This window comes from Parasteatoda tepidariorum, chromosome 3, assembly GCF_043381705.1.
Source record: "Parasteatoda tepidariorum isolate YZ-2023 chromosome 3, CAS_Ptep_4.0, whole genome shotgun sequence".
Classification (NCBI taxonomy): domain Eukaryota; kingdom Metazoa; phylum Arthropoda; class Arachnida; order Araneae; family Theridiidae; genus Parasteatoda; species Parasteatoda tepidariorum.
The window spans coordinates 62,151,367-62,175,089 of NC_092206.1; the positions used below are offsets into that span (position 1 = coordinate 62,151,367).

The 23,723-nt window shown below is 27.9% G+C and overlaps 1 protein-coding gene across 1 annotated transcript in view; it reads left to right on the forward strand.

The window, feature by feature from the left end:
• Positions 1–21,884, forward strand: part of LOC107451190 (uncharacterized) — a 148,696-nt gene extending 126,812 nt beyond the window's left edge. The window contains exons 11-14 of the mRNA XM_016067207.3: positions 12,523–12,648; positions 15,256–15,437; positions 18,471–18,569; positions 20,605–21,884. Coding sequence (XP_015922693.2) covers positions 12,523–12,648; positions 15,256–15,437; positions 18,471–18,569; positions 20,605–20,748 — 551 coding nt within the window. The 3' untranslated portion in view covers positions 20,749–21,884. The remainder of the gene's footprint in view (positions 1–12,522; positions 12,649–15,255; positions 15,438–18,470; positions 18,570–20,604) is intronic.
• The last annotated feature ends 1,839 nt before the right edge of the window (positions 21,885–23,723 follow it).

Consider the following 23,723-nt stretch of genomic DNA (forward strand, 5'->3'; position numbering starts at 1 on the left):
GATCTAGTATCATAATATATATATATCTTTCAAACTAACTTTGGATACTGAGTTTTTTACAGCAGTTCACAAAATTATCTTGATTTTTTTAAATAGCGTCAATAAATATGATGAAATGGATAATAAAGGAAACTAACAACTCTAAGGGATGCAAACTTTTGATTTTTCTCCTGATTAATTTATTGAGACATTTTTTAGAGTGCTGCCTCTTTTCATATTTTGAGGTTTAAGAATTCAAATGTGATAAAAATAAAATTTAGGAAAATTCATTTTTTTTGCGTAAATATATAAAGTAGAAATAAAATAAGCTTTTTATTTGTAAAATGCACGTAAAATAACAAATACTGTTATCAGAGTCCTAGGAGGTGATATTGCCCTGTCAAAAATAGTAAACGAGTTTAGTCTGTGTTAACATAACGAATAAAATATTTCTATTTGATTTGAATTTATTCATAACTCTTCTTAAAACTTTCTGTTAATTATCATTGTAATAAAGATATATTGATTCCCATTTTTCAAGAGAAAAACGATTAATAAACCCAAATATAAAAACATTACTTTCGAAGGTTTTGCCATTTTGTGTTTGAAGCAATAGACAACTTAACTATATATTAAACTTTGTCTAACATCTATATTCTTTTTTGTAATTGTTGTATTAATGTCAAAAAATATAAATAAGTCATAAAGAGCAGCAAATGATTAAAATTGATTTTTTTTTTAAATATAGAAGTTACAGTTTTGTAAATTTTTATTCCTATTGTCAAAAACTGTATTTTACCAAAATCACGGTACTTAGACTTTCAAAAAATAAAAACAAATTATTTCCTTTGTTAATTCCTATTCTGTTCACGTTTTGGCCTAAAACTCAGGAGAGTTTAACGTGAAGTAAAAGGTTATCACGCAAAGCAATATGTTACTCAGTTTTTTTTGTTAAATTTTAATGCTTATGTTACGTCTGGAAACAAAAAGCGGAAACTTTTATTTTTCTTAAAATGCAATATTTTTAGGATTTTAATTGCATAGCAAGTAGAGAAAGTTAAAGCAAATTATCTTATACAGTATAGTTACGTGAATAAAAATAAATATTAATTATAAATTATACTTTGCAAGGAAAATTATCTTTGAATACGCAAATTTTATAATTGTGGGACATTAAGGGATCTGAACTCTGAACTTATGTTTAAATTATTGGGACCATTTTTCTCTGTATGCGGCTACCTTTCATATTTTGAGGATCAAAATTCTGATTTCAATGACTTTTCAATTTTTCACTTAATTTTTCAATGATTTGATTTCATGACTTAAAATATTGTCTACACTAATTAATTAGCATATTTGAGGTCACTCCCTGACATGAGTCATAGTACATGAAGATCCGATCATTAGATTAAAAGTTATTTAGACTGGTCTGTCTATTTTTTTGCGAACTGTACACTGTTAGTACACATTGACATGTTTGCTATTTAGACACGTTATGTTGCTGTGTTGCCTTCTTATGTTAAAATAATACATATATGTTTCAGTAGAAATCGACTGCAGTACTTTTTTTTTAATACTGTGTATCAAAACCAGTTTAGAATGTATCGTACAAAATATATGGTAAGTATACCATTAACGAGTAATTGCGTACACGCTGTTATATTTTCACACTATATTAAGTAAATAACTGTAATGTAATCTAAAATAAAGAGCTTTTAAAATTTTAATAATAATCGCAATGTCATTTTAGAATTTTAACTTGAACATATCTAATTAAGTTTCAACAACATATGACTGATTATTTTATACAAAGTGCCAAAAAAGTTCGGAAACGTTCAAATAACTCGAGAAATATACATCGGCTAAAAAAAAAGGGCAAATAGCCCCATTTAATATTTTTAAAAAACTATCGAATGATACTAAATTTGATCTATCATCCTCACCCTTTGGGCGCGTGGTGGGGACAGCCTTTAAATCTTAGATAAGAATCTGCATTTTTATTGCAGATTTGGAATTTTTTAGGAAAAAAGTAACCCTAATTGAGTTGTAGAGGGCTCTGGTCCCATGTCCAAGAGTTCGTGGGTTCGATCCCCACCGGCCGAAGGCTCCCCGAGTAGTAAATGGTGACTGATACACGTTAAATCTGTCGAGTCGCAAAGTCCTCCATGTTCCCATACCAAATAAATACCTTTTGGGGTATTGATCCAGGAGTTTCCTTGTCTTCTGGAATGGCTTCAAAATTGCAAGGTTCCGGAGTTGAACATTAGTAGTCGTAAACCCAGAATCGGGTCAACTGCTCAACGATGGATAAATTAAAATAAAATTTAGTTGTAGAGAGCCGTGGTGGCTCAAGAATAGAGCGTACGCGTTCCAGTGAACCGGGTTTGAATCCAAGTGATGACTGGTTGATACGCATCACGCATATATCCTCAGTGGTAGATGGATAATGGGTTACAGTCCCCTTGCCATCAGTCTAACCGTGCGAGGTTTTAATGGCTTTCCTCTTCATGTAACGCAACCACTGCTTAGTTTCATCTTGAAGTCCTCTTCGAAAGTAAAATTTCTTCCAATACTTGATCCAGGAGTGCCCTTGTCTTCAGGATTAGATTCAAAATTACAAGGCTATGGATTTTGCTTCACAGATGGCGCTGTAACGAAAACATTAAAAAGAATACAAACTGTTTAAAATTGTGGTCACTCTTAATATTTTTTTTGAAAAAAAATTAAGATATAGATTTTTTTTAAAATATGATTTTATCTTCTTATTCTGATTTCTATTTTCTTCGATTACATACACCTGTGTAGCAAAATGTAGAAACCTACAACTCAATTAGGGTTATTTTTTCGGTCAAATCAAAATCTCCAATAAAAATAGGGGCTAAAATTTAAGATTTAAAAGTTGCCTCCCAAACCCTCCGAGGTGATGAAATATCGAGTTTTAATAACATAATTACACATAATTAGTCATTTTTTAAATATTATTTTTCCTTACGATAATTCCCTTTATAAAAATGATACATTCTTTTTGTGTCAGACCTTGCAATCGATCCTAATAACTAGCTCATAACAGTTTTAATATGATTCAAATTTTTTACTTATATACATTAAGCTGATCTAATTTGTTAAAAATTCTAATCTTTACCATTATACCGTCATATGTTAGCTTCACAACACCTGTCAACTAAATATATTTTACCTCGCTTCACATTCCTTAACGTAGGATGACAGCGAATTTCTTCTTCCTTGAAGACATATCTTTTACGCCCCCTGTGCCATTTTTCAAATATTATAGAAGGCTTCAGCCTAAAATAAAAGGGCTGAAATCCTGTAGAAACATTTCTGAGATGAATATAAAATTACATATACTACTAAAAAAAAATAAAAGGCGACAAAATGTCGCGTGATGCATTTGTGAAAGCATATCCCTCCCTATAAAGATGGAAAATAATTGCGAAGCTTTAGTATTTCTCCACAGCACGCACAATGTATTCGCCTGAATTGTGGAATCTAGGTCAGCACAAAAGAACTTAACAATCTTCGATAAAAATAAGGTATACTTCTTTAACGGACTAATGGCAGAACGCCAAAAATTAGTTTCCAGAAAAGTATAGGATTTTCATTGATCTATCTTGATCTCTAGGTGCTTTTATAAGTTCAATCAATCGTTAAAACATCTTGTTTATGCCCTTAATGATTGTATTACAAGGTCGCTTACCGGAATGTTTTTCTAGCTCTTTTCAAATTGAGGATAAAAATCTTTTGTAAGGACACAGTTTAAATAGGAAATTAAGATAAAGTGGTGTTTTTCTTCTTCTTAGATTCGACGTTAAACTGATCATGTTTTTTCAGAGGGAAATTTAAAGAACATTTTAAAAGACATTTTAAGATTTTTATCTAGGAAGTTGTAATTATCAAAAAATCTTTCTCGATGATTGAAACTACATTTTAAAAATATGTTTTTTTTTAACAATCTGATTAATGTTACACTGTTTGAACTTTTTCTTTGATGGTAAAAAATTCGCTAACTTCTTATGAATGAATGCAATTTCGTTTATGAACAAATATTAGAATTAAAGAACAGAACACTAAAAAGTGTAAATACTGACTTAAGACAAAAACAATTTTTTTATTCCTAAAGAAATGTATAGGGTGATGAAAAATCCTATCACAATAAGCTTATTTTAATTTAATTATAAAATTTTCATGCATTAATTCTTGATCTTAGTGGTTGAAGGGCTAGGCCTGGATTAAATTAGTTATTTAGATCTGACTATTACTAAACTATCTAAAAACTAAATAAATAATTCTTTCAGGAAAAGGGGGCCTCAGTGACATAAAAAACACTCAGATCCAAGCAAAAAAGTTCAAGTACTCTAATTTCCTTTTGAGTTTCGCGTTGAGGTTCGCATCATGGTCAAAAAGCGATGAAACTTTAAGAAGTTTCTTGGATAAATCCAAGAGTGTTTTTTTTTTCAAATCTGCATCTTTTACTTAAATTATATATTGATATTGTACTTAGAATTGTTTATATTTAGTAAATATTGAATATGTTTTAGGTATTTTTTTAGCAATTGCTTTAACAGTTCTTTCTTTAGACAGTAAATTTCTTAAAAATTTTAATTTTTTCTTTTGTCTTGCAAAATAATAATAATAATAAATCCCAAAATATGTTTATTTTTTTTCGGTAATGTAACTTAACTCTTTAAATTAAAAATAGCGAATAATGCCAATTGGGAAAATGTGGGGGGAGAAATTTGATAAAAAAAAGAGTCAGAAATTTGTTAAAATTCCATTTTAAAAGTTATTTTGTAAATGACGATATGACCGTCTAAAATATTTTTAAAGAGCGAAAATTAAAATACCAAAAAATAGAATATTTAGTTACAATGGAGTGCATGAAATATAAGATTTCTATTTGATAAAGAAATTGGTTAAAAATCTAGAAATCTTTAAAATTCCATTTCCAAAGTAACTCAGGAACTGAACCCTATTTTTTATGACTGTCTAAAAAATTTTTTTAAAATAAAAATTCTTATAAACTGATTAATTAGTTGGAATAGAGTATACTAAAATTTAGAATAAAAGATTTTAATACCTCAGTTTTCTCAATTTTATTTTAAAACCTAATTGTTTGTCTATTTTTCTACTATTTCTTCTATTATCTACCTTTATGGTAGATTCAAACACGTTTTATTTTAAGAAATTAAAGACATTCATTTAGAAATCATTACTTTAACCGCCTTTCGTCCAACATTAATTTTGGTTTCTTGTAATTATTTTCAAAATGCACGCAATAAAAGGTAGAAGCAAAGTTTTGTCTTTTCATTTGTTCCATTTCCTGGTTTTTTAGTCATTGTGCACTAATGTATATATTACCGTTATTTGGAAGAAAAATGACTAAACCGTTGATTTGAAATAAACTGATGTCATAAACCCAATTTCCATTTGAACCGACGTTAGTTAAAAACAAAGAAAAGATCCAAATCAAATAGCGCTGCCCTCAATGGAAACTCGCCCCGTTTTGTTCTTCTGGTGTCATCATTGACAGTTGATGTTCATTAATAACGTTAAAATAAATTTAATGGATGAAGCTGCCTTGTTGGCGAAGTTATCTTTTGTGGCTCTGCGGTGTTTTATGATTTCCTAAACTTTTTAAAGAACGAAATTTAAATTAGATATTAAAATAAGCCAGTTTTTTTCTACTTAAATATATAAAGTCAATATTCGAAATCATTTCCATCTACTTTTCAAAAGACAAAAAGTAAACCGTTTCTAGAAAGCTTTTTTAATTATAGTTATCTGATACGTAAGAGAAAGGTTCTTAGTATAAGATACTCTTTTTAAAATTACAATTAGAACGTAACAGTGTTACAATGTACATCATTATTCTATCTAATGTAATTCATTTTTAAGCGATGTAAACCATTAAGTATCTACAAATTTTCAAAACTCAAAAGAATCACACTGTTATCGAAAAAGAAAATTCTAAAGTATCTGCTAATTTTAGAATAGGTCTCCTAACATTAAATATTATTATGAAAGAACAAAAACATATCAAATACGTAAGCTCTAATCTTAGACCTTAGTTGTTTACTGATAATTTTAAATCAAAAAAGTATTTATAAGACACAACAAAGGGTATTCACTGGTATTTGACAAAAAATAATCCATTTCAATGACTACTCAATGAAAATTTCTTAAAACACCATTCATGCCAACACTACAGACAATAGATGGCTACTGTTTTCTTACTGTCATCTTCACATAACACTCATGTGCTTTTTAAATTTGTTTTTTGTTGAGTCCACCATATCCTTCGGTTACAATATCGCAAAAAATATTGCTCTGTTTATCTTTCGAAATCTGTCCATCAAACTGAAGAGTAAAACCCAAAAGTTGAAAAATAATATCAGTAGTAGGCAAATCAATTCAAGTAAAGCGTGTTAAACTTAAAATGCGCTGTGAGTAACAGACAATTTTATTTATTTATAATTTATTTTTTTATAGTTACACTTGTATTGCATAATTAAAAAACTAAAGAGCAGTTTCTAATGCTGTCTATCGGTTTATTATGCATGAATTATTCGATTTATTAGGTTTAAACAATAAAAATGTATAGTAATAGTAACATTTATTGTGAGTCAAAGGAATTTAAAAATTTTGTTAGGTAAAAAAAAGAATCCGTCAACTTGACTGACATATTTACTTTATTTATAAAATTGATGAATTATCTAAGTGCTCAAAGGCATAAAATATATTATTTTAAACGATAAATTTTAGTTAAAAAATGTAAATTAAGCTTTAATTAAAGCAGGCAAAAATGTAATTTATTATTCGAAACATTTATTTGCATTTCATTCATTGAAATATTTATTAACTAATTATTAAGAATAATTCAATTAAAAGCTAGTATCATTTTTATTATACTACTTTTATTACTATAATATTACAGAATCTAACAATTATGACTAATATTTGACATCTCAAATAAGCATGAAATACTTTTGGAAACAGAAGCAGTACGTGAGTTATTGAAATTAAAATTATTATTTCAGGATGCTAAAAATTCTATGCCTTGAAACTTTAATTACATTTAGCTATTCTGTTAATTAAAAATTCAAATTTTAGTTTTTTAGTAATCGCAATTTTATGAATTCAAAATAGTGTTTAACTAAAAAATTCTCCTTTTTATCTTTTTTAATTCCTAATTAAAAACTGAATGAAAAAAGAAATAGTTCTAAAATGTTATCTTGGCATTTAAGATCAATACGCTCGATCCTTACCTAACTATCTCTATTAAATATTTGGCATCAACATATGCTTAAAATCGACAACCCTCCCAGCTGATCAAACGACCTTGGATTTCGTGCCTAGAGTGTCCAGTTTCCGTTCGAGGTCATCGCCGGACAGACCCCGCCCTAGTTCTATCCGGCATATTTCCTAATTTCTTTTTTCCTGCAATATTTCGTAACGATACCCATTCACTAGAGAGAAATAGAATTTCCCACATTCTCTAGAGCCACTGCCATCGGTCGGAGTGGGGTGAAGGGTTGCAAGGGATATAAGATGATGGAGTGGACCTTCTGAATGTAATTTCCGTCGCCAATGTAGTTATACAACGACAACCTTTCTTGTTGGACATGTGTGCTCATTCCTTGTTGTTGATACTGTTCCGTATGATTGATTCCAAGACTTTGTTCGGACTTAAGGAATATTTGGCGATATATTTATTTTTTTAAAATCTTTTTTAAAGGGATCTTTTACCTTTTTAAAGGATCCTACCTAAAATCTTTTTTCAAAAGGATTTTTCTTCTGAAGATCCGTTATTGCAAATATTGTACCATCCGATTCACGTTGTTCTAACTTAGAAAACATTTGGTGATATAATTATTTGTTCAAAATAGAAATTTTTTTCCCTCCAAAGTAGATCTAGTATCATATGATTGACATTCGTCAGAGTTGGGAAATATTTGGTGATGTATTCATTTGTTTAATTTTAGAAGATCCTTGTGATTAATATCGTCTCATAGGAGTCATTGTGAGATACTGTTCTGAATTTGAGAATTTTTAGAAATAAATATAGATATTTTTTTTAAAGATTCATTTTGTTTTTAATTGTTTCTGAAAAAGCCTTCTAGTGATATTTGTTATTTTCAATATTTCACGTGATTTGTTTTGAGGCACTTTGAGGGACATAAAGATATAGTTATTTTCAAATTCTCCCGTTGAAACGAACTTTTTTCCGACGGAATATATGAAAGATAATTTGATCTGATGACAAATAGTCTTAGAAATAAAGTTTTATGCAAATTAATTCACTTCAGATTATGATTTGAGTAGATTTTTATAGATGAAAAAAAGTATCTAGCGGGAATTTTTGCAATTAAAAGTTTTTATATCGAAGAAAAGTTTGATGGAATACATTAAAATATATTTATTTTAGACAATTGCTTTCGAAGTTTTGTTTTACTGCTCAGATTAAAGCTTATGTTCACAAAGGAAAAAAAATTATAAAGCAATTATCTTAGAGCTCTCATGAAAACGAAGTCAAGATAGAATGCAAAGCTAGCATATCTATGGAATTTCTGTAGAAATATTCGAAATTAATATTATACTGTTTTGAATCATTTTTAATGCAGTTTCACAACAAATGTGCAATATAACTTGACGTATTTGTTGAGAGAAATAGTTTCATTAAGATAGCTGGAAAAAACTGGAGCTATTTTAGCATTATATAAGATATTTAAGATATTATATAAAATATATCATAGCATTGTAAAGAACATTAGTGAATTAAAATTCAGTTTTACCTTTGATAATAGTTTATCTTGTCTCAGAAAATTGAATACTCTATTTTGATATTTATTTTTAATTAATATGTATGCAAAGAATATCTGAAATCAGAGTGGATTTAAAATATTTTCAAGCCAGAAGAAAACTAATTTTCGACTATGTCTGGAATGTTTGCTACAAAGGACAGAATACTTCAGGCCCCAAAATTCTACCGCAAAAGAATGTATGCCGGCTTGCATCTTGGTGGTTATGTTCGGTCCCGATTTGGACACAGACGTCCAATACAAAGGCGGCATTACCTGGAATCGTCACGCAAATATCGACATAATCGCTCATATCGCACAATTTACTACCCTCCTTCCGTTTTCTCAGGTCATTTAAGCAGATTGCTGAATGCTAAACACGGCATCAGCAATGAGAAAGCCACTGAAGACTTTTTAGCAACTTGTCGCCGTTACGATCTTTTGCCTGTTTACATTCCATCACGTCCTGTCTACCGCCCTTGTCAAGTTATTCGAATGGCAAAGAAAGCTGGAGAACTTTTTATTCAAGAAAAGGTAAGGAGTGCGTATCGTAGATGGCTGGATAAAAAAATTGCGCCCTACATTAAAACGCACCGGCGAGTCACGCCCCCTAGTCAACAAAAACAGAGACGGAAGAAAAGGGCAGCCTCCGGTAAACGGTCAGCCCTTTGCAATCTCAGTCGAGAGCAGATCGACGAAATGGCACAGGTGGTGATGACGCCGCCCTATCCTCCTCAGGCTTTATCGTCTGAAGTGGCTAATGTTGATATTTGGATTGATGGTAATACAACTCCTATTTTTCCACTGCCTATCATCAGAAATCCTGCTAGATATGGAAGGAATAGAATTGCTCGAAAAAGAGTTTGTGCATTGGTTCGAACTCCAACTCCACCACAATATTTACCAGAATTATTTTCAGGTAAAAAGATTTTGAAAATTATTTTTTAATACAAGTAAAACAAAAGTAAAATGTTGTAACTTCAACATTTGTTTTATAAATAAAACTAGCTTTATAAGAAAACACATACGAAAGTAATTTTTAGATTAATTATTTCTAATTAACACGTAAGCAACAATAATTTATATCACTCTTATAAAATTATTTTTAGCTCGCGGTTACGAATGATTTTATAATCATTGTTTTCTGTTAAAGACATATTTGTATCGAGTTCTTTATCTTACGTCTTAAGACATACATTCATTTTAATAACTCTGTATATCATATCTTTACTCATAGATATCTTTTTAAACACTAATTAGAAGTATTAGTTTTCAACAATACTTATTAAAAGTAATAGTTTTTGACTGTAATGACCATATAAAAATGTTATTGGTATTTATAATATTACGATTTTTGTCTTATTTCAAGAACATTAATTGTAAAAATATATTTTTTATCAAGTATATGTTACATTTATTTAAACTTTCTACTCAACTCTAACATTTTTTGATTGCTCTAACATAGCAATACAATAGATTTAGTGCATATCGGAATTATATAAAAACTGACTTGTATGACTAACTTTGAGTATGTTGTTGGAATATTCGTATTGATAAATAAATTACACGTCATGATTATTAATAAGCAAGTAAGATTTAGATACCTTTATCCATCATTCTGCGCAATTATTAATGTCTGATTTTGGTTTTTATCCAAAGTTAAGGCTTTAACCTAAAAGAGATGTCGTTTGTTACTCTTCAAAATTTATGTAGCATTACTTTTCAAATTCAAGCACATTTTCATTATTCATAGACTGTGCTTACTTTTTAATTAATAAGTTTGATTTAGTGGTTATTTTAATTGATGTAATTAATTAAAAACAAAGTTTAAAGCTTTTTTTTGTTATTCTATATACTTTTAGTAGAAATTTGTTTCGATACAGAAAACATGATTTTTAAATGTTCATGTAAAATTGTAATAACAATTTTAGTGTTCAATGTTGTCCAAGAAAAAATTAATATTCGTAATTTAACATTTGATGATATGTTTAGAAAAAAAACTTTTCAGGAATACATTATTTCATTCAAATATAATTATAATTTTTTTGAATTTTGTTTTTAAACAATATTTATTTTATTGAAATCATGAAATTACACTGCAAAATATTTAGCGGTTGGGACAATACCGATTTCAAAATTCAAACTACACTGTCAAGTTATACAGGCTTGAAATGTTAATATATATGTTCAATGCATATAACGTATCGCTTTTAAATGTATTTTTAAAAATATTTTCCTAAATAAGTCATAAATGAACGGAATGGCCCAGATGATAGACAGATTGCCTCATTAGATGGATCATAAGTTAGAATCTTCTTGCCACAGGGACAATCATTAAGGATTTTTATAGTTTTCCTCTCAGTACAATGCAAATGGGTTAGTTCATCTAAGAATTCTGTAAGATGCCATGTATGTCGTACATCCAGTATACTATCTTTTGGGTAGAGTTCAAAATTGCAAAGCTACGGAGTTGAACACTGATTTTTCAAAGGCGATACAAATCAGTTGTTTAAGTTCAAATTAACCCACAGAAAGACATTAACCACATTAGAGATAGAAAATTAAAATTTGCGTTTGAAAAAATATAATCTTTATAAAAAGCTTGACATTATTACCAAAAATAAATAAATAAATAAATAAATAAATAAATAAATGAATAAATAAAACAAACCACTAGTTCATTCTTAACTGAAGCTAGTTATATAAATGGAACTAGCAGTTGGTGCATAATTAAGTCCGCTATTTCTGTTAAAACAAAGTATAAAGCCATTGTTTGTGTAGATAATTAATGCTAAATTTACAGTTTTAAATATAACCAATAACTAAAACATTATCAGCGTTTCACTTATATTTATGATTTGCTCATATTGAAAAAACTAGAAAAAAGGTACAAAATTAAAACCTTCTAGAGTAGGAACTTTATTTAAATGTGAATTAACTCACGTTAGGACGACAATTTTTAAATTTCATGAAGTATACTATGCAGTCAATAGATATCGCATTTTGTCAATAATTACAAAATAATGGAGATGGCTCAGTGAAAAAGCCGTTAACCGTATCTCATATTTAATGGATCCCATTTATTTGATTTTATCTGATTTTTCTCAAGTAAATCAATTACTCTGAAAATATTTGAGATAAACGTAGTTGTAAAACTTAGTCTGCCTGTACTATTTTAACTGTTTCTGAAAAATTATGCTTGGAACATTATCTAGATTAATGTCAATATATCTCTTATTATAATTTTCTTTTCTCTTGGGTTGTCACAACTGGTTTTATAACAAACTTTATATGGTTTTAAAACTATTCAAATTGTGTGGTAAGTGTTTTGACGTTTTAAGCAGATTAATTAATTTCGAATTTCGGTGATGATAATGCAATTCTCGCTCATATTTAAATACATTTTTTTATTATAATTTTTACTCAGTAATTAAATTTTTACTCAATATCTTAATTTTTACTCAATATCTTAATTTTTACTCAATATCTTTTACTCAATATGTTTTTACTCAATATTTCATCTTAATTTTTACTCAATAAACTTTACTTAATATATTTTTACTCAATATTTTTACTCAATATTTTATCTTAATTTTTACTCCATGTCTTAAATATTTACTCAATATTGAATTTAAAATATAATATTCTGGAATTCAGAGTTCTTGTTCACTTAGAAGGAAAATTTCAAGAATGTTTTTTGATATGTTTATTTTGCTTCATTTTTCAGAGGATCGTCTACTGACCATTTTGAGTGAAGTTAGAGTTGAGACGAGGTTAAGGCAGCGTCAGCGAGAGGAGCTTCTTCGAAAGATAAAGCAACTACAAAGTAGAGCCCACCAAAGGAGGGAACAAGGTGAGACCTACAGTTGCTTAAGCAAACTACCGAATTTCTCCGGGAGGGCTGAGTCCGCGGCAGGCAAGCACAACACACTTATCTAGATTGCATCTCTTTACTCTCTCTATCTCTCTCTTTGTCTAAAAAATCTCTCATATTTAATTTTTTCTTCTTTGTTGAAATGGATTGGACTTTAATTTTAAAAAAACTTGGTATCCTCTTTTAATTATTGATTTTAAAATTTAACGTCTGAGTGTGGCTTCATGTATGCTGTTTTTTCAACCTTCGGAGTGCTATAAAATAAAATATGCTAATGATGTTTATGCGTTGGAACATACTTTGCCGCAAGATTAGAGTATGGTTCAAACACACAAATAAATTAAATGAATCGGTTTAGCGTTGAATTATAATATCTGTCTGATGTCTTGAAACACTATATGGTACAAATTAGCTGCAATATTAATAAAGTTTTAAAATGAGCTGCATTTTCTTTCAAGGTTAAGAAGGACTAAATGAAATGATAATATTGTCTAACGTTGTGCTTGTTGCTTCAAATTTGAATAATATTACTGTTTAGCACGCTTCCTAATTTTTAACAATTCGCAATGTCAAATTATCTTCAATTTTTAGCATTGCTTTTACAGAATTTTTCAGATCAAACAAAGAATTTGAATAATTCTAGAATTAGGAAATTACCAATTTTGAACTGTCAAACTTATCATTCAATTATGAATGTAGAGCATTTTACTGCTAATAAGTAAGAATTTTTTTAATTAAATATTTTACTCGTCAGTTTAATTCACAGTTCTTTTTGTCAATCTGTATTATTGAATAAATAAGGCAGAGTCTTACGAACAATCATTTTATCAAATTTTTTACAATGAAAATTAACATTTAAAATTAATTTTGTAAATTTGAGGCATTATTTGTAAGCATTCAAAGGGTATTCTTCACTTTGTAAATAAAAAAAAGGAAAAAAAAAGAAAAAAAAACACGGTTTTCTAGTTTTATTTGCCATTTTTATTTTCTGATTAAAATCTTTTGTTTCCTTTTACAAATCTTGTTCTCATTTATCTCTTACGAGTCTTGAGAATGGGAACTTATTTTTGAGTGCTAGAAACATGCTTATTTTTTCACTATTTATAACTTTTTAAGCAAATGAAGTTTCTGTATTATTATGTAAGTCTTTCCGCTTTATTTTCTTGAGATTATTCGTTTTGTTCATAAGTTATACTGCATCACAAAGTTTGAAATTTGAAATTCCGTGCAATGAAATATATATCTTATCTGTATGAAGTTCCGTATATTACAACTTCACGCATTTTTCAAATAAGGACTTAAAAATCTTGGCTCTTTCTATAAGGATTTCATTAAAACTATAGATAATCCTTGATTTTTTTTCCACCGAAGGTTGAAATATTAAATAGCATTTGTATTAATTTCGTTTTGCATGAAAATTATCAAAGTTTGCATGGGTATTGCTGTGATTATTTGCATGTAAGTTGTTGAGCTGTTTGTATGTTGCATGCTTGCTTTTATATTTAAGAACGAATTATAGAAAATTTCAAGTAAATATTTTCATAAAATGACTTGTGCAGTGCAACTCAACATTTGATGGTACTTGCATGGACATTATGCGACAAAAAAACGCACTGGTACTCAGGGGCGGATGTATAATTTGCTCGGGATTTATGTATAATTAGCTTTTACTCCACAAACATTTTTTAAATGGTGAGACTTTGTTGAACACAGGAAACACTATTAAATAAACAAAGTTACATTTTTTTGTGAAAAATTAAAAAACTAATTATTTAAAAAAATTAGAGAAGTCACAAATTGTACTTATGCGAATAATTGTTTTTATATTTATTTTCATTTAATAAAGTTATCATTTGAATTTTAATTCATTTAAATTTTGGAATTATTTGGATTTTAAATTTGAAAAGATGCCACAGAAACTAATGATTCAAAAATATTTATTATGTTATAAAGAATATTTCTAAACTGGAAGAACAACAAGGCAATAAAAAGAAAAATAAGGTTATGTAATGCATTATTGCACAAGCCAATTTTAAATCTAGGTTAAATTTGAATTACTTAAAATTTGATATTGTTAAAGTTCATACGTGATTAAAATTATGATTACAAATATAATTTAAAAATATTTGCAGAAATAATTTACATTATAAATATGTAAGTTAAAATTTCTGTTTTAAATTTCGCAGCTTTTTTTGTTTGACACACATAGCATGTAACACCTGCATAAAATTCACGCAAAGTCTTGAGTAATAGTTTAATTCAAATTGCAAATCACATCTTACTGTTTCCTTTTTTTCGACATTCAATAATTAAATAAGTACTTTCTAACAAAAATTAAAACAATATATATANATATATATATATATATTATGTTTTAAATTTTTAATAAAAAATAGCCTAACAAAAAAAAGCATGCTATTTTGCTTAAAAATGAAAATTATCACATTTTTAAAAATCGTTCCTTTCTTGCTTTATTTTGTTAACCAACTTTTGATGCATGTCTGTGTATTTTTTCTCCATGTTGCATGACATTCAATTTCTATTGTGATAAATATTGCTAATAACCCCGAGTTTTTGTTGTTTCAGTTCGAGAAATGTGGAGGAAACGGTATTTGGAAGCGAAAAAAATTACTCCGCGATTGGAGGAGGAGTGTTCCAGACTGAGACAGGAGCTTGAAAAATTGCACAGAGAGCTCTTGGCGAAAGTCCAAGCTGGCGTCTGGGCTTTGTTGACTATTTCTGGAAAAACTGAGAGACCCTCCAATAAGGTTAGTGAAGCATATATTTTGAAATCGATCGTTTAATTTGAGTATTATTCACAGTTTGTTACTTAGCGTAGTTACAAAGTATAAGTTTTAAAGAAGAACATAACTTTCTTGAGAACTAATGTAAGGTTTTAATAAGTTAAATGAAAACTCATCCAAACATATGATATTAAATACAAAAGTTTTTAAAATAGGATTAAATTTGAATAAAGGATTAATTTAATTATTTTAGAAAAATAATACAAAATATTCAATTGCAAATTGACAAAACATTCTTTGAAAGAAACGCGCTTGAAAGCAGCAGAATTTTCAAAAGAAAGAATAAATATAGCAATAAGGAAACGAAGGAAATAAAAATAAGAATATGATCACCGAAGCCGACGTCTTCAGGGGTTATCGGCCATAAAACAAAACCTTTTCTACTGAGAGAGAGGCAAAATTAAATGTCAAAAGTAACTCTCTCGGTACCCCGAAGGTTTTGTTTCTTAAGTCCAGGAAAAAATGCATGAAATACATAAAACCAATTCAGAAAAGAAATTCAAACAAAAACTTGAGAAAATAAAAACTCACATTAAACCGGTCAAACAGCGATTTCACAAGCAAACTAAATGCAAAGGAAACACTTAAAACAAAAGAAAACAAACCCCTCTATTAAAATGCGCAGATTGAAAAAAAAGAAGTAAAGTAAAAGAGCAGATTACGTAACAAATTAATATAATGCTTAACTGGGGCTGCTCAGTTACGACTTGATTTGCGCCCTGTTAAAAGAAATAAAAATCTAGTATTCTTCAATCATTTTCTTAATCAAAAAATTAACATTACAAAAGTTAAAAGGAAAATCATTATTACTCAAATTATTAAAAAAATTATTTACAGCCTCCTTAAGACTTTTAGCGTTATTGCAAATATTTTTAATCCTAACCAATTGTGAAAGAACTTAATTTTTAAAAATTTTATTACACAGATTGGTTTTAAAGTTGCAGAAAAAAATAACTTTAAATTTAAAAGCTTTCCTTTCATCAAAAACACCAATTTTGATTATTTTATCAACAATATCAATTTTGAAACCTAAATATTCAACATTTAAGCAATACTTTAGTTTGTTTTATGGCTTCCGATGCCGGTAACCCCTGAAGACGTCGGCTTCGGTGGTCATATTTTTATTTTTATTTCCTTCGTTTTCTTTATTGCTATATTTAATTCCTTTACTTAGTCTTTAGATTGTAAGAATTACATTTTATTGCAAAGAAGAAGGAATATTCACAAAATTATACCATTTAAAACTTATATGTTGTAAGATACTTCGAAACTGTAGTCAAATAAATGGTCCTAATAGAATATATAAATCATCTGATACTCATATTTCGCAGGTGAGAAGACTTTTGAGCCCGATGCTAGGGCAACTTTGGATACCATCTTCCTGGAAAAGTTATGTGTATTTACAATACATCGCAAAAACTTTCATAATTTCCCTCAAATCATTAGACTTTATCCCCAAATCTTTGAAACTATTTCAAAGATGGAATTTAGAATTTAGCTTAAGAAAATAAACTACAAGAAATATTTATATTCAAGATATTGGGCAGGTATATGTCCACTTCGGGTTTGTTAAAGGATCAATATCTTTCCTATAATGTGCTTTAGATATGTACAAGATTTTTTTTATTCAGCTGGAGTACGTAAATAGATTCCATAGAAATTTTAATTATTCCAGGGAGTCTGTTTATAATTTTAATATAGCTGTAATTGTGTTTTACATTGTTGCATATTTAATAAGTTTTTACATTTAAAGTTTGTAATTGTTAATCGTATTACTTTCTAATGCTACAATTTCAGCGTATTTCGTAATAAGAAATTTGAAAATGCAGCTAATAGTTTATGCCTCAAATATCGATAAAATTCTACTAGAGCTAGGTAAAGGTTAAAACTAATAATTAAATAAGTTCTTTTAATTTTAATTCTCCTAAAAAAAACTTAAACTCAAATTTTTTCTTGTTTTTATCTGTAAAAACCATTTATCAATCAGCCAAGAGAAACATAATTGGTATCATGAACTTCCCTTATTTGAAATACAAGCAAGCTGTTAGAAATTCTTTCTCTATAGATTGACAGTGCATCTGATGTGTCAAAGATGTTAGAATTAAATTGGAAGATAAAAGGAATTATGAATTCGAAAATGATACTAAAATAAGAAAGAGTTTACACTTTATAGCCGTTAGAGTATGAAGCTCAAACTATAAATTAAATTTGGTTCAATGCTGAACCCTGAGTTATCTATAATGTTAAAACCAGAAATTTGATTAAAAGATAAATGGTGTATGTACTGATAATTAACATTTTTCAGAAGGGCAAAACGTAGCTTCTCTAATAACATAAACATTTAAATTACCACAAAAACCCAAATAGAAAAATTGCAAAAGCAAAACATTTTAAAAGAATAATTTTATAAATAAAATATATATCGTTATAAAGTTTATAGCTGCTTCTCGTGTTTGTTGCAATCAAGACACGAAGTAAGATAAATTATAAATGCATATTCAATAACTTCTTTCATTTGTCACACTTCGGAAAATTTTCGGAATATTGATGTTATATATTTATTGTTTTGATTTAGAACACAGAATACACCAAAATCCCTTTTCTAAATATCTTTCGTTCTCAAAATTGATTTAAACAAACACATGAAACAATACAAAATTTAATAAGTTGGCAAAACTATGAGTGAATTTTGTGGGAGACAATAATCTTGCATTTCATTTTACGCGAAAACAAAAACTACTAAATGTCATGCTGAAATCATATTGATTTAAAATTTGAACTTCAAAATATTGCTTCATATTTCAAACAGTTCTTTGTTGCTTTCTTTAGAGAAAAAAGTATAACTTAAAATCCAATCAGTTAATTTGTCTTTTAAGAGAAGTGACGTTTTATATCATGTTATAAAGAAGAAAACTTTATATCAAATAAATTTAATTATTGAGGGTTTATATTTATATGATTAGAATCAGATTGAAGTAAAATTATTTTTCTCTTCAGTTGAGCTACAAAATAATGATTGCAAGATTGCTTCAAGAAATTGAAGATCTTACAAGAAGAGTGGAAGGAACAAGACTAAAGTTGCACACTGAAGTGAAGGTAACATAATTTTTTATAACTCTAGCTTCAAATACCTCATTAGAAATAAAAGGCTAGTCATACAAACATTTGAAAAATGCCAAATCGTGAGAGAAAATAGTAATGAGTTTTCAAATTATTCTAAATTATTAGCATTTATTTACTTTTTCATATGCAGACCACATTCATGACACATAACTGATATTAAAAAAAAGATGCAATAATTGAATTCTTGTTCTGGTTATAACTAAATTGATCAATACAGTTGAATCTAAAATATATTCATCATATGAGTGCTTCAAGTGTAAATTTGACATGCAAAAATAAAGTTTCAACAAGGTAAAGTCATGGTCTAGAACAAGACTCATTACATTTCAAAATTTATTGTACAGTGGGACAAAGAACAAAACGGGCCACACTGATTAATTTCTGTTCTAATGATCGAATCTTCACGTTCTTGGACTCAATCTTAATACCTTGAGAGGGTGACTTCAAATATACAAATTGATAAGTGCAACCGATATTTTAAGTTACAAAATCAGACACAAAAACGCACTTTCTCGGAATAAACATACTTCTCTTTCGATGAATTCAGATGTGATACCCCCAAAATATAGAGGGAAATATGGTCCCAATAGTTTGCTCAGGAGAACGCTCCAAAGTTTTAACCCCTTAATGTTAAATTTACTTTTAGCGTATTTCGCTATATCTCATGAACTTTTTAAGCGAATTGAAAAAGTTTTGCACAGAATTATAAAATTCGTTTATCCAAAGATAATTACGCGGCAAAATACAAAATATGAAGCGTTTTCGCTCTAATTTCATATTTTGCAATGTAAAATTACGCATTTTAAAATTATGTAAAAAATTGCAGACCTTACTATTCAAAATTTTTTTACTATTCTTAAATAAAATAATAAAAAATACTAAATATTTACTAAAATTTATTTTTTGCACGGAATTATCTTTGGATAAATGAATTTTATAACTGTGTGCAAAAATGTTTCAGATGGCTCAAAAAGTTCTCGAGATTTGGAGAAATGCGCAAAAAGTAAAATTAACATTAAAGAGACCATATTTCCCAAGTGTTTATTCAGAGAAAGTATGTTTTTGTGTCTGATTTCATAGCTTTAAATACCTTAAGCACTTATTAATTAGCATGACCCCCTCAAACAATCAAGATTGAGTCTTAGAACATGAAGATCTGATCATTAGATCAAAAGTTATTAAAGTTGGTCCGTTTTTTATTTAGCGCATTTGTCATAAACTAATATTGATAATTTCTTTCTCAGGATATATATGTTTAGTTGCATATTCTCTTTTTGCTCATAAATATTAAGTTTCATTTCATTATTATATTTATTATAAATTTTGGATTTTATGTTTTCTTTATCTAATCAATAAAATTTGATATTTTTGAAGCATTATATTTCTTAGAAATTTTTTTTCCTGAAACAATACAAAACGATATATTTCTTAGATAATTTTTAACTATTAGTGTTTATTACAAGAAATAGAAGGTTTAAATTCAATTAAAAATTGTAACGATCAAGTAGTAAATAAAATTATTGTAAATAAAATTATTATCTGATCAAAAAGATCCAAGGCTTTTAATAAGTCACGACAAAAATAATCTAGTGCTGAAGTATTTAAGCGCTAAATAGAAGGTAAAAGTAATTTACTTAAGTAATTTAAAATCAGCTACAATTGCAAATCTCGCACCATAAATAAAAAAAAGTTTAAAAGGGACTCATGACTTCTTTCTTTAACTGAATGTTTGATCAGATTTTTTTATTTTTCAATACAAAATAAAACCTTGAGTGTTTTGTTCTGTTATTTAATGCAACTGAAACTATTTCTTTTTTTTGTCTTTCTAACTATAAATGCTCCTTTTGCTACTTCTGTTATTAATTCTATAGAATTTTGTTTTAATACTTAAGTCAAAATATTAAGTCAATATAATTTAAAATTTTTACTAATTCGAAAATATGGGAAACATATAAAGTATTATGTAGGGATTTAAAAATCAATGTATTTATAATAACGATCTTTACAGCTCCGATCGATGGCTGAAAAAGATGTTAGAAGTTTGCGAGAGGAATTGCTAAAGAAAAAGATTCAAGTTACTTTAACACGAAATCAAGAGCAAGCTGCTATGGGTAACGGATTAAGACAACAATATTTCATTAGTGCAGTTTGAAACGGCGAAACTTAGCTGTGAAATTAACTGAGAAAGACTAGAGAGAGAGAAAGAAGAGTAAGAACTCTAGTTATGAAAGAAATATTTGTGATATAGTCAGAATTAAGCTTTGTGAAGTATCATTCCTTTCCGTGTAAGGGAATGTATTCTTTGCGCAATGTGAGCCCATAATAACTATTTTAATTTATGATATTTTAATGTTTTGTTTACTTCTGTAAAATGTTTTAAAGTGAGTTTTATTTATTTTATGAGAGAAATGTTTGAAATTATGCAGGGTATGCTTGATGCTTGAGAGAAAAAAGTTTTATCTACTTTCTTTTGCACATGATTGTAAAATTTATCACTATTCAGGTATAGTTTTGAATAGATTTTGAATATTTATTGTAAGTCAAAGTCAAATATTTCAGAATTCAAAAGATTTAACTTCACAGAAATTTTAATAGAAAGTTTTCATTCATTTAATCTTATCTGGTTTTTACTGAAAATTACATTTATTAGGATTTAGTTAATAGAACTATTTAACTACTACAAGACTATATGAGTTGCGCATTAAAAATAAATTCAAAGATAAATTGTGATTGCGATTACAGAAAAAATTTCATAACCTATTGTATGAAAAAAAATAGTGTTTTATTTTCTCACATAGTAAGACTAAACTATATTTTGGCATCTTTAGAGTTGATCTAATCATGCATAAATACATAATTCAAGCTTTTGTTTTTAGTTTATAATTTTTTAAAATTCAAATACTTTTAAAATTTATTTTATTCAAATCTAATATGCTAGAGTTCAAATATATTCAAATATTTGTAACAATTAAACTTTCATAAAGTTCCCTATTTCGTAAAAACTAAAAAAAGTATATAATAAAAAAATTAATCAGTCATTTCTACATTTAAGAAAGGTTCAAAGTTTAGACTTTTGTTGCCAGTCAAGTACTTATAATAATAGTAAAGATTTTTTGATTATTTCATTTGATTTTATATGGAACAATTAGTTATTTAGAATGAAAATCAGTTACAAAAATGACAATTATTATATAGGTATTCAAATTAAGATTTTTATTATAAAGACGTGAAATATTTCATGAAATTACATGATAAGATTTACATAAACTTTTATTTCGAAAAAATAAACTTCACTAATTAAAGAAAATACTTCTTATAAAATAAATAAGAAGATATCTTGCCTATTTTTAGTAGCTTTTTTTAAAACGTGTTTTGTTCATAAATTATTACAGAAATATTGCCTTGATATATAAGTTTGAAATTGATTTTCGTGTGAAAATTATATATAGAATATAGATTTACGTAAAAGGTTCAAAAATTCCTCAAGCCGTTTCCCACTCTCTCATACAGGAAAGTTTTCCATGTTCAATACCTTCTTAAAACTGTCTGCAATACGTTTGTGAAAATTCCCAAAGATATCACAAAACGCTTTAAGGCTCAATTCAAAATTTCAAAAGCTTATTGTGTATTGTATTATTTCAAAAGCTTATCGTCTTATTTTATTTAAAAATTGCGAATCAAGGCAATATTTTCGTAATTTTTTTCTCAATATGGTAAAACATTTTATTGACGAAGTCCGATGCTCTATAAAAATTTGAAGCATTAATTGTGATTGGTGTTTGAAATAGAAATAATTTTAGGAAAGGTGCTGTAATTATTTGTAATAATTTCAGTAATTATTAAATACTGTAATTATTTGTATATACATTTGCTAATAGTTTGTCATTTTTAAGTTCGCACGCAACAGATCAAAATGAGTAAAACGTAGAAACATGTTTCAACAGCATTATAAATGTACACTTATTATTATATATTAAACAAAAAATTTATTTATGAAATCTTCTCCATCCATTATATGTTTCGAAAATAGTTATACATGAGTGTTTTTTAGATAGTAAAGTGTAACTTATTTACAATCGTTTTTGTATTCTCCTCCGGGAATAGTCTGTAATCCGTCCATACTAGTATGTTTTTTCTATTGTTAAATAATATTCCTGCACATGTTTAATTCCGTCCGTTTTAATACCATAAAGCAAAATATTTGAATATTTTATTGATGTTATCTTGTTGAATAATAAATTACCAGTTATTTTTTTAGGTGGAATGAAAAGTTTTTGGCATGCATATCTAGGGAAGATAAAGTCTCATAGGTTAAACTAACCAGTGAAGGAACACTTAAGCTTCGCTTGCCTTTTAAAAAAATCATATTAATTTCAAAATTCGTAATTTTAGTTAAATAACAGTTTCAATATATTTGTTACTGATAGAAAATTATGTAAAAAAATTGTAGAGAACTTACATAATATTGTTTTTATGTTTTGGAGGTTCAAATAGCAAGTAGTAAGAAGACCAAGTACAGGAACAGCTCTTACCATTGAATGAACACCCAGTAAAGGAACACTTAATTTTGGTTATTTTTTAATGCTCTTTATGAATTTATAAGCCATACAAATATTTAAAAGCAGGCCTATTCTTGAAATTATAACATATAAATACTTGGAAAATGTTAACTTTTTTTGTAATCACGAATTGAAAATTAAAGTGTCAACATATTAACACATACTGTTCATTCACTGGTAAATCTATGTCCAGTAAAGGAACATGCCTGTTCCCTCACTGGTTAGAAGTTGTTTTTCGTATTTTTAACATATTTTTGATGCGGAACATCACTAAAGGTACAAGAAAATTAAAGTTTATCTTTTATTTTCATTAACCAGGAAAAAAATCCAGTAAAGGAACAACTGTTTTTTCACTGGTTTTTCATCGTTTTGTGATCCAGTGAATAAACACCCCCTTATCTCAGTACTTTATTATGCTATGATGCTTAAAAAAAATAAAACGTAACTTCAATAACTATATTCTGAATTCTCTTTCTCACAGTGAGAAAAATAAAACTATTACATGCAATTAACTCCACTTCAAACATAGAAATACAAACAATCACCTTACAATTTTCTCAAAGAAACA